Source organism: Oreochromis niloticus, linkage group LG18 (assembly GCF_001858045.2).
Source record: "Oreochromis niloticus isolate F11D_XX linkage group LG18, O_niloticus_UMD_NMBU, whole genome shotgun sequence".
Classification (NCBI taxonomy): Eukaryota; Metazoa; Chordata; class Actinopteri; order Cichliformes; family Cichlidae; genus Oreochromis; species Oreochromis niloticus.
In genome coordinates this window covers 38,624,736-38,636,442 of record NC_031982.2, presented here as the reverse complement: position 1 = coordinate 38,636,442, position 11,707 = coordinate 38,624,736, and the positions used below count along the sequence as shown (strand labels likewise).

The window sequence follows — 11,707 nt, the reverse complement described above, 5'->3', positions numbered from 1 at the left end:
CTTAGATCGCCCCTTCAACCATGATCTCCCACACCCCATAATTAGGAATCTTTTCACCCAGTTTCTTTAAAAGATCGGAAATTAAACCCTCAACGAGTTCAGCTGATCTGAAGTCAAGTCAGGGGACTTTATTGTCATTCCAACCATGTGCAGTGGTTCAGTACACAGAGAAACAAGAAGATGTGTGTGTTTGTATGTGTGTGTGTGTCCAGTCACTGAGTGTTCAGGAGTCTGACGGCTTGAGGGGAAGAAATTGTTCCACAGTCTGGCAGTGAGGGCCCGGATGCTGCCGGAGGCAGCAGGGTGAAGAGTGTGTGTGAGGGGTGTGTGGGGTCGTCCACGATGCTGGTGACTTTGCAGATGCAGTGGGTCCTATAAGTGTCTGTGATGGAGGGAAGAGAAGCTCCAATGATCTTCTCAGCTGCTCTCACTATCCGTTGTAGAGTATTGTGATCCAGTACAGTGCAGTTACCATACCACACAGTGATGCAGCTGCTCAGGACGCTAAGGATAACCTGCACTGGGAAGCTAACAAAACAGACCTGAACTTAAACGTACGGAGGAAACAGGGAGAGACTCAGGGAGACAACACAGATGGACCAGCGACGAGAGGACACACACTATAAATACACAGAAGGAAACGAGGAAACTACACACAGGACGGAGACACGGCTGAAGCTAATTAACGTGATGAAACAGGGAGGATTTAAAATTGAACACACTGACATCAGACACGGACCTTCAAAGTAAAACAGGAAATACACAGACTGGACTCAGAGACACGGTACAGACAGAGAACAGAGGGAACATACGGGCAGGACAAAACAGAGGAAGCACAGAACCAAAACCCTAAGAACTAAAAAGGCCAAACCCAAATACACAGAATACACTAGAACACAGGATCATAATAATAAACACAAAGCACTGAGTCACATGACCCAGGACCATGACACTTTTGTTTTGTCACATCCAGAGACAGGTTGTTGACTCTCAGTCCGTCAGCTGTTGCAACTCTCTGTTTGCTGACTCGTCGTTCTTGCTGATGAGACCCACCACAGTCGTGTCATCAGCAAACTTGATGATGTGGTTCGAACAGTGCATTGCTCCACTGAGTCAGCAGAGTGAACAGCAGTGGGCTGAGCACACAGCCCTGAGGGGCTCCAGTGCTCAGTGTGGTGGTGTTGGAGGTGCTGTTAACGACTGTCTGAGGTCTCTCTGTCAGAAAGTCCAGGATCCAGTTGCAGAGGGAGGTGTTCAGGCCCAGCAGGCTCAGATTTCCAATCAGGTGCTGAGGATGATTGTGTTGAATGCTGAACTGAAGTCTATGAACAGCATTCGTACATATGTGTCCTTATTGTCCAGGTGGGTGAGGGCGAGATGTAGGGTGGTGGTGAAGGCGTCTTCTTTTGACCAGTTGGGGGCGAACTGCAGTGGGTCCAGTGTGGGTGGCAGCCGGGTCTTAATGTGCCTCATGATGAGCCTCTCGAAGCACTTCATCTTTTAAAAAAACACCTAAAAACTCCTCGTTTTAGAGCTGCATTGGGGTGATGTTCTTGTGTAATATGTTGTTTTTTGTCTGATATGTTTTTATATTCCCTGTAAAGCACTTTGTCTTAAAAAGTATTATATAATTACATTTTACTTCACATCAAACTGACCAAAGAGCCACAAAGTAAAACAAATGTTGTGTCCAAAAGTGTCAGTGGTAACTGGGACTGCTGCTGCACCACAACAATCCTGCATGTCGTGTCCACAGACATGACGTCTGATATGTCTGTCTAGCACAAACCCGCCGCTGGAATGAGATAATTCAGCTACACAGCAAAAAGCATTGAACACCAAGCAGAGCTCTTTATGTTTCTTGTGCACGAGGAAGACCCAGCTGGACAAACGCCGTTCCTTCGCCTGACCTCAGTTGCTTGTCCGCTCCCCAGTAACACTGCTCTTTTATTGAGGTTACATGAATATACATAGGTTCATTAACATATGACATCTTACATAGGTATACATACAAACAAAGAGTACCTTGTCTGTGCGTTGTGTAAATGTGTGTGTGTGTGTGTGTGTGTGTGTGTGTGTGTGTGTGTGTGTCAAGATGTGATCCTGCGAAGACTCCCCAAAGCTGGTGCCAGGAGTCTAGCAGTCCATCTAAACAAAAGGCTCTTATACTTAACCAGATACAGAGGAGGTGTCCTCCTATACAAAACCCCTCTCATGACCTTAAGGTGTGTGTGTGCATGCCAGAACACTCTGGAAGGCACACAGAGTCTTTACAGACTGCTAAGGATCAAACCTCTGTCATTATGCAATCGATTATAAAACTCTAAGTATATATGAGTAAATATTTCTAAGCATAAATGACAATCCAATAATATAAACCTGACAACGTCTCTCAGGTTTGTGTTTTAAGATCCAATCAAATAAGATGATGCTTCATTTGAACAAACAGTTGTGAACAAAAATCCTTCCCAACATACACAAACTATTCTGAGATGTTTCTTGAATTCAGGACTTCTTACACATTTTTCTCCAAATGTCTCAAGTTTCAGACTTTTTAACTGTGTGAGTATCACCGACTCTCTGACTCTGTCTACATCGTTAATGTGACTTCTGCTTGTGTGACGTGTCACACGGCTCCCTTAAATCATTTTGGTTATAAAGTGTGTTAACCACAGGAGGAGGAGTGACTGAGAGCAGAGAGGAGGAGCAGAGATTCAGGAGGAGCTGAGCTGTTACTGAACTATAGAAGAGAGAAAAACCTCCACATTCAACAGAGTTCAACACAACACAAACTTTATGTTCCTCAACATGCTGTCATTACATCACTGTGTGTTTCCTCTGATTCTTCTCACTCTCACAGGTATGCTCACCTACACAGGAAACTATGTTCAATTAATCTTTATATGAATGTTGATTATCCACTGAACTATTCTAACATTTATCTCCCTTCAGGTGTCACATGTGATCAACTCACTCCAGTCAAAGATGAAGAGTCCAGTGTAGAAGGCAGCACAGTTACTCTGTCCTACACGTACAAAGTGTCAACTGGTGATTATTTCTTCTGGTATCGACAACATCCAGGAAAACCTCCAGAGTTCCTGATCTCACACTCTGCTTCAGGGTCAGTAGGAACAGAAAACATTCCTGGACTAAAGATTCAAGTGGAGGGAACAGAAATCAAGATGAGCATCTCCTCTGCTGCAGTGACAGACTCTGCTGTGTACTACTGTGCTGTGAGGCCCACAGTGACAGGAAACACCAAAACTCTGTACAAAAACCTTTGGAGCAAAGACAAACAGAATACTCCACAACATCCACTAGAGGGAGCCACACACTGTTAAACCTCTGATTCTTGTGTCATTGGACTGATGACAAAAGACAACAGAGAAATGAAGCAGTAAAGATCAGAGACAGAGACAGAGCTGCTGTGGAAGCACAAAACTATTTGATTGGCTTAGCTATTAAACTGACCCCGCCCACTGATCATGAGCTCATCCAATGACATTATTTGTTGGTCATTGTGCTGCAGTGGAAGAACATTGTTCATGTGCTGTCTGTCTGGCTTTAATAACTCCAAAGACATGTTGCTGCACCTCTTTTTGCTTCTATCTCACATTATAGGTGAGTTTAAGAACAGGGATTAAAGTTTAGTTGAAGCTGCTGCATTAAGCAGATATACAGACTGCATTTCACTACTTTTCTTCTTTCTTTTTTGCAGGACTAACAGCTGGAGACTCAATCACTCCTCAACGAACTGAAGTCACTGAAACAGAAGGAAAATCTGTCATACTCACATGTAGCTATGAGACAAGTTATACACATCCAGCGCTTCACTGGTACAGACATGATTCTGACCTTCAGGCTCCTCAGTTTATACTCTGGAAGGAGCCAAAGACTACAGTGGTTATGAATATATTCCTGATAAACGATATGGATCCAGACATCTCCTACAACAACTAATCTGACCATAACAGCCCTAACCCTGGCAGACACAGCTCTCTACTACTGTGCTCTAGAAACACAGTGATACAAAGTGTAGAAGAGGCTGTACAAAAACCTGAACACAGATATCTGACTACTCTTCAAAGAGGAGGGAAGTGGTATTCAAAGCACAGCTTCATATCAGATGGATTCTGCTAATTCCTGTTTTATCAGAGTCACTGTGGTTACAGCTGCTAATGAACACTGTGGGAGGATTCACATGAGCAGCAAATCCACATCAACCACAAACCAAATGTAGGAATGTTCAGACACACGTGTACTTGTGCTGTTTAATACATGATTGAGATTATTCTACATTCTGCTAAATATTTCAAATATTTCAAAGCTCCCTTCATTTACAGGGTTCAGAAACACTGATGTCAAGGATAAGCTGGCCTTTCCCAGTGAACTTGAAGTTATTGACATTTTTTTTTCAAAGGTATTAAACATCTTTTGAGTCATGCAAAAAGTTTTCATGCAGGTATTGAAAATAGGAACAATGAACACTTTCAGCATGTTTTCATCCAATTGTCCACTTTCATTAGAAAAAAGTAAACTTGAGTGGAGGAAATTCTCTCTCCCACTCACTCTTTGACGATACTTTCAGCTATCACAGCCACACTAAACACTGATTCATATTTCAATGTACATTTACTCCCAAATTAATAATCCTTATGTCCTCTCCTCCTTAAACTTGCAGTCTGAAAGAAAACTTGTACAGACACAGGCAACAAGACCAGCTGTAAAAATCACTGTATAGATTTCTCTATTGTGTTACTGCAGCTCTATAGTTTGTTTTAACACCATAGTCCACTGCTCCAACAGACAAGAGAGTCAACTGAAATTTTATCAGCTGACCCTCTTGCATATGCATTTCTGGGATTTTCTTTCTCAAGGTAAAATACAGGGAAGAGACCGGATTCTAAATGTCCTCAATGAACTCATAGATGAAGTGGAACCTCAAACCTAAAGAACACCAACGGCAACAGAACATCTTCTAGCTCTTCAAATTTTGATGTTCTTTTCAACATATTGTGGCTTCTTTGGCAGGAATTTCTGCTCCAGTCAGGTTAAAAAAAAATTACACAAGAACAGAGAGAACGGAGGGATGATGACCGCGTGTTTGGACCCTGTCCTGACAGTAGTCAGACCTTGGAGGACAGCACTCTAATCAATACATTCATTTTTAAACGTGTTGCAACACATTTTCCCAATTTTTCCCAAGTATAAACAATTTAGAGTGTAATGAAACCTTATTTCATGAGTAAACATTTATTAAACTCAGATTAAATTTGTATATTTTCAGGACCTTGGACAGCTCATAAGCTAGGTTCGACATGTGATACACACACACACACACACACACACACACACCACACACACACACACACCACACTTACTTGTCTGAATACAAGAATGTTACGGCGCACAATGTCAAATGTGGTTTATAGCAGAAGCGGAGGCAGACATTTGATAACCCGGGCTTAGCCCTAAAGGGTAGTATGGGGGTGTGGGGGTGGGGGGCTCTAGAAATGACTGAACGATTAATAGCTGTGTTTTGAGTTTTGTTCAAAAAAGAATGACTTCATAGGGATACATATATGTCACATATGCAGGACACCTTAAACTAGTTTTTAAATTAAGCAGCGAGGCAGAACAAAGTCGGGGCTGTATCAAGACACGAGGACTAAACCCCAATTCAACCAGACCCAGAACTGATCCGGAATTAAAACAGACTACAGCAGTAACCAAGACAGAACCAGAATCAGAACCAGGTGATAGTAGCACTAAAAATCATCATAGACCTGCACTACACTTATTTTTTTAATTCTACCAAAGTACACTATTTAGATTCAGAAAAGTTTATATAATTATTTAGCCTTCATAAGCCTGCATAACTTAATAAATATAGAATTGAAAAGTAACAAACCTAAAAAGAAACACTAGGTACGAGATACATGAGTACCAATGATACGGTGATACTTTTGTTAAAAACAGCCATTTGACTAACATGTCTGTCTCACCTGCTCTTGTTCCCTCTCTGCTCCCCTCTCTCTCTCTGTTCCTCTCTCTCTCTCTCTGTTCTCTCTCTCTCTCTGTTCCCTCTCCCTCTCTGCTCCTCTCTCTCCCTCTCTGTTCCTCTCTCTCTCTCCCTCTCTGCTCCTCTCTCTCCCTCTCTGCTCCTCTCTCTCTCTCTCTGTTCCTCTCTCCCTCTCTGCTCCTCTCTCTCCCTCTCTGTTCCTCTCTCCCTCTCTGTTCCTCTCTCTCCCTCTCTGCTCCTCTCTCTCCCTCTCTGCTCCTCTCTCTCTCTCTCTGTTCCTCTCTCTCTCTCTGCTCCTCTCTCTCTCTCTCTGTTCCTCTCTCCCTCTCTGTTCTCTCTCTCCCTCTCTGTTTCTCTCTCCCTCTGCTCCTCTCTCTCCTCTTTGCTCCTCTCTCTCCTCTCTGCTCCTCTCTCTCCCTCTCTGTTCCTCTCTCCCTCTCTGCTCCTCTCTCTCCTCTCTGTTCTCTCTCCCTCTCTGCTCCTCTCTCTCTCTCTCTGTTCCTCTCTCTCCCTCTCTGTCCTCTCTCTCTCTCTTCCTCTCTCCTCTCTGCTCCCTCTCCCTTCTCTCCTCTCTCTCTCTCTCTGTTCCTCTCTCTCCCTCCTGCTCTCTCTCCTGCTCTCTCTCCCTCTCTGTTCTCTCTCCCTCTCTGTTCCTCTCTCCCTCTCTGTTCCTCTCTCCCTCTCTGTTCCCCCTCTCTCTCTGTTCCTCTCTCCCTCTCTGCTCCTCTCTCTCCCTCTCTGTTCCTCTCTCCCTCTCTGTTCCTCTCTCTCCCTCTTTGCTCCTCTCTCTCCCTCTCTGCTCTCTCTCTCCCTCTCTGTTCCTCTCTCCTCTCTGCTCCTCTCTCTCCCTCTCTGTTCCTCTCTCCCTCTTGCTCCTCTCTCTCCCTCTCTGTTCTCTCTCTCCTCTTTGCTCCTCTCCCTCTCTGTTCTCTCTCCCTCTCTGCTCCTCTCTCTCCCTCTTTGTGCTGACAATCAAGTCAAACACCAACATCATCAAATATACAGTTGAAACCAGATATTTAAACACCCTTCAGATAAAAACACAAACACTTTTTGTAACATCAATCAGACTAAATGTTATTTTTTTTTAGATTGACAAATATAAAAAACATGTTTGTTAATTTTAAGAGTAAAGAGAGAAACTAGCTGTATTTCTTAATTGTAAATGGCACCAAATTGTATTCAAAATTGAGCCACACTTATGGAGCTCCACAATTCTTTTCCTGGTGTTTTGATTGATATCTCTTGATTTTCCCATGTCACAGAAACAGGCTCTGTGTTTTGCCTTATATGCATCCACAGCTGTGCCACCAATTTACTCACATGGACTCTACTAACCTATCAGAAGCTTCTTCAGCTCAGAACTGAATCGTCTGGAGTTTTCTTATTAATTAATTGATGTTGTACAGTAAAAATTTTTTCTTTTGTTTTCCATAAAGTGTATGTAAATATCTGGTGTAAACTGTGAATATACTGCTTGTATTGAAATTCCTCTTGTTTGCATAGGAATATACTGAACAACATACAAAGCATAACATATAAAATAACATCTACCAGAGTTTTTTCTTTGAAAGAAGCTCCTTATGTCCATTCTTGTGTATCAGTACATTACTGAAACCGATTTAGAGCGCTTTGTTTAGCCGTGAAGGGAAACAACTGAAAATATGAAATAAACACACATGTAAGCTAAGACTCTCTAAAGAAACAGCGTTGTTGTTGTTCGGCTTTTCACTTCACCATTTGTTGATTCACTCGAAGAGCAAGTTATGGGTAATAACTTGACCCAACGTAATATGGGTCAAGTGATCAGTTTGATATCAATCTTTTGTGATACACCGTCATATTTACATTATTTGTACAGTACGAATGATTTGCTTTGGTACCTGGTCAAACTTCACTTCTCCTCTGTCTGCGTTTCTCCAGCAGCGCACTCTCAGCAGCAGCTGCCCGCCCCTCGCTCAGTCGCTGAGCTCGGATCATACCAATATTAGGGGGGATTTACGCACAGTCGTGTGCTTCGAATATTGTGTGTAGTTTTTGTTTTATACAGCTGTCAGCCAGGCATCTAACTATGACAAAAATACACTTCAAAAGACCAGGCTTCTGAAAAACAACCCGGGCTTAAGCCCAGTAAGCCACCCCCCGCTCCGCCACTGGTTTATAGTGCTGCATCGGTAATAAATATTTCCAACAAGCTACTCCTCTTTGTAGCTTCTCATGTAGACAGTCAAATGATGGCTTTGAATCTTTTCACATTTTGCAGGAACACAGCTTCTCTCCTGTTGATTTCTGCCTGGATTTGAAAACAAAGTGTTCCCAGAGGTGGTCCATTGGTACAGTTTCTCACATTTGTGTTTGTTTTATTATGGACTATGATGGACTGCCTTTTTGTTTGATTACAGTTTTCTCCTGTTTTTGTTACTTAGGGAGGTAAGTCGCTGTCATTTGGTTTAATTCTTTTGAGTTATATTGAGTAAGTTTGTTTATTTTGTGCCTTAGGTCCACCCCAGAGTTATAATATGCTCCCTTCCATTGCTTTTAAATTCACTCATTGTAAATAAACCACCATCAAAAAGTACTAATTGTGTGATGTGCTGCTTGGGGTCGGATGGTGATGGATCACCCTTATGTTATGGCCTGGCCACCCCTAGACGGGCCATAACAGTTGTCATTTTTAATCACAGACTGGGTCTGTATATGATGTGTGGTGAAATGTCCACTAAATGTGTGCTAATCAAATGTTGATTGAAAATACTGGGTAGTTTAGTGAAGGACAAACTGATTAGTTTGTCCTACTGTGGTGAATTTACAGTAAAAGACTGTGTTGGACTGATACACAGTGGCTGTGGTCTTCATGGTCACAGTTGGGTTACATTAAGTAGATGAATTTGTATTTAAGCTACTTAAGATTCAGTCACTGAATGTTACCTTCATACCAGATCTTTACTGTCTGATATAAAGACAGCATAAACAGTGTTGTGTCAGTGTCAAGGATGGAGATCAGCCAGGACAACTCATGAAACATCTGCTTACGTTATATACACTGTGTCAAACCCCAAAGAACAGAAGGTCAGCTGATCACAGCCTGTACACAAAGATCTACAGGAGCTCTCAATAGAAATTCTGAGTTTTGATTGGTTTCCACACACTGAGCCACTGCAAATGATTTTAGGGTTCAACCCACTGTTGAATCTGACTTTAAATGTTCCTGTTTAGATGTGGAGGAAAGTTACCATCTATGTAGACAAAAGAAAACACAACTTTTATGTTCTCATTTTAATTTTAAATTTTATTAATTATTTTATTTTATTTTAAATAATGTAACCCAGCAGAAAAGATTTCATTTTAAACTCTGAGCAGATGTTAAGCTCATAAACCATAAAAAGTATTTACAGCATGAATCATCTGTGGACTGAAGCAGCACAGAGCTGAAATATGAGCTCCCACCTGAAAGTGAAAATGCTGCTACTAGTGTGTAAAGCAGGAGGAAGTGAGAGAAGTTCAAACCCAGATCAGAGAGGAGGAGGAGAGATTCAGGGAGGAGCTGAGCTGTTACTGAACTAGAAGAGAGAGAAACCTCCACATTCAACAGAGTTCAGCACACAAACCATAAACTTTACCTTCATTCAACATGTTGTCTTTGGACTATTATGCACTTTCTTTACTGATTCTCACCATTCTAACAGGTACGTTACAATCTGTGTGTTTAAAGAAATACATTTGAATTGTGATGATTTATAAAAGTATCAAATATGTTTCTGTTCCTTTAGGTGTCAGCTGTGAAGATCTCACTCCAACCAACAAAGAAGTGTTCAGTGTAGAAGGCAGCACTGTTACTCTGTCCTATAGATACTCCAAAGCTGCTGATGGGAATGATTATTTATTCTGGTATCGACAATATCCTGGAAAATCACCAGAGTTCCTGATCTCTCACTCAGGAACAGGAGTGAAACTGTCAGATCCAGTTCCTGGAATAACCTTTAAAGTGAGTGAAGATAAAACACTGATGACTCTTCAGATCTCCTCTGCTGCAGTGACAGACTCTGCTGTGTACTACTGTGCTGTGAGGCCCACAGTGACAGGAAACACCAAAACTCTGTACAAAAACCGTCTGAGCAAAGACAACAGAATACTCCACAACATCCACTAGAGGGAGCCACACACTGTTAAACCTCTGATTCAAGTCGAGACAAGTGAGCTTTATTTGTATGTCCTGAAACTTTTGCGTGTGTCCCTGCTGCAACAGACCTGAATAAAATTAGTAGGTCATTTACAACACTATAGGCTTGAGGAGATCTGTGAAGGAGATCTGAAGTGTAACCTTGCGCCAACCTTGGCTCAAGGTTACATTTCATTATTCATTATTTGTTTAAACAAATAACAGAACCTTGAGGTAGATTCTGTATTTAGCTGGCAGCCAAGTATCAAAGTAATACTCTCTTTCAGATCTTTAGATCACAAGAAAGTTTTGCGTTTAGAAATGCTCCTGAGCTGTAAAAAACTGCCACGAACAACTGAGTTTATTTGTTTGATCAAGGTTCGAGGTTCTTTATTTCTCACATGCATAGTTATACAAGTATAACATACAGTGAAATGTAACCCGACACGCTCCTCAACTTGTGCAAAAAAAAAAAAGAGGCGGGGGTAGAGAAAGAGCATTCTAAGGAGCTTGGAAAGAAAAGCGTCTGGACTTGTTTAAGTTGCTTGAAGACGTTTCTCCTCTCATCCAAGAAGCTTCTTCAGTTCTAAGGGTCAACCACCGCCTCTGTTCAAAGATGGTTGCTCACAGTGGATGTAAATGGCTTCCTTCACTGAGGATCATGGCCCGGATGGCTTGGGGATAGAAGCTCCTCTTGAGTCTCTCTGTCCTTGCCCGGATGATGTGGAACCTTCTGTCGGATTGCAGAAGATGGAACAGTTTGTTGCCAGGATGGGACGGGTCCTTCAGTATCTGCGCTGCTCTAGTCCGGCATCTCCTGGTGTAGGTGTCCTGAAGTGGGGGGAGAGCAATCCTGCAGCAGCGTTCTGCATTTTTACAGCGAAAAAATGCTTTGAGTATGACGCTTACGTGTAAGATTGTTTGGGAAGGTCTGTAATCGCTAATCTGCATTTCAGACATTACTGCCACTTTCCCACACGGTCAGTCTCTTTGCTGACATCATCACTTTAGTTCAGTCAGCTTCTTGCCCACCTTCTTTGAGCCAGTCAGGTTCCACTCTGCGTAGTCCTGAGGGTCCTGAAACGAGGGTTATGGCTGTTTTTAGTGCAGTTTATGGGGGTATCTTTTTAAAATCTGATCATCTTTAAAACTACTTGAGGTAGATCAGTTATTTCTAAAAATTCAACAAGGAAAATGAGACAGGCCACCATCATTTCAAGAATATTAAAAGAAACTCCACAGAGAATTTCAAAGTAACAGATGAAAAAAAATGTTTGTTTTTTTCACATTCAAACTTTAGTAACTGTGAAAACATCGTTGTGATTTGGACTGTTTTACAGATTATTATGTGCCTTGTACACAATAATCTTCACCACTTCCCAAATAACCCCGCCCACTCAGGCCTTTGCCCTTTTTGGGCTTGTGTAGGATTAGGAAGGTTGTGAGGCAGGTGGTGAGAGGAGGCACACCTGTTACCATTGTGGATTGTGGAAAAAGACCTAGTAAGAAAAGTTCAGTCGTCTCTT

At 42.1% G+C, this 11,707-nt stretch overlaps 1 gene segment (V, D, J or C); it reads left to right on the top strand.

Annotated features, from left to right (window-relative positions):
• The first annotated feature begins 9,493 nt into the window (after nt 1-9,493).
• On the top strand, nt 9,494-10,187 carry LOC112842963 (T cell receptor alpha variable 3-like). The segment is given in 2 exon segments: nt 9,494-9,708; nt 9,793-10,187. Coding segments are annotated over 2 exon segments (435 nt in total).
• Nucleotides 10,188-11,707: the final 1,520 nt, after the last annotated feature.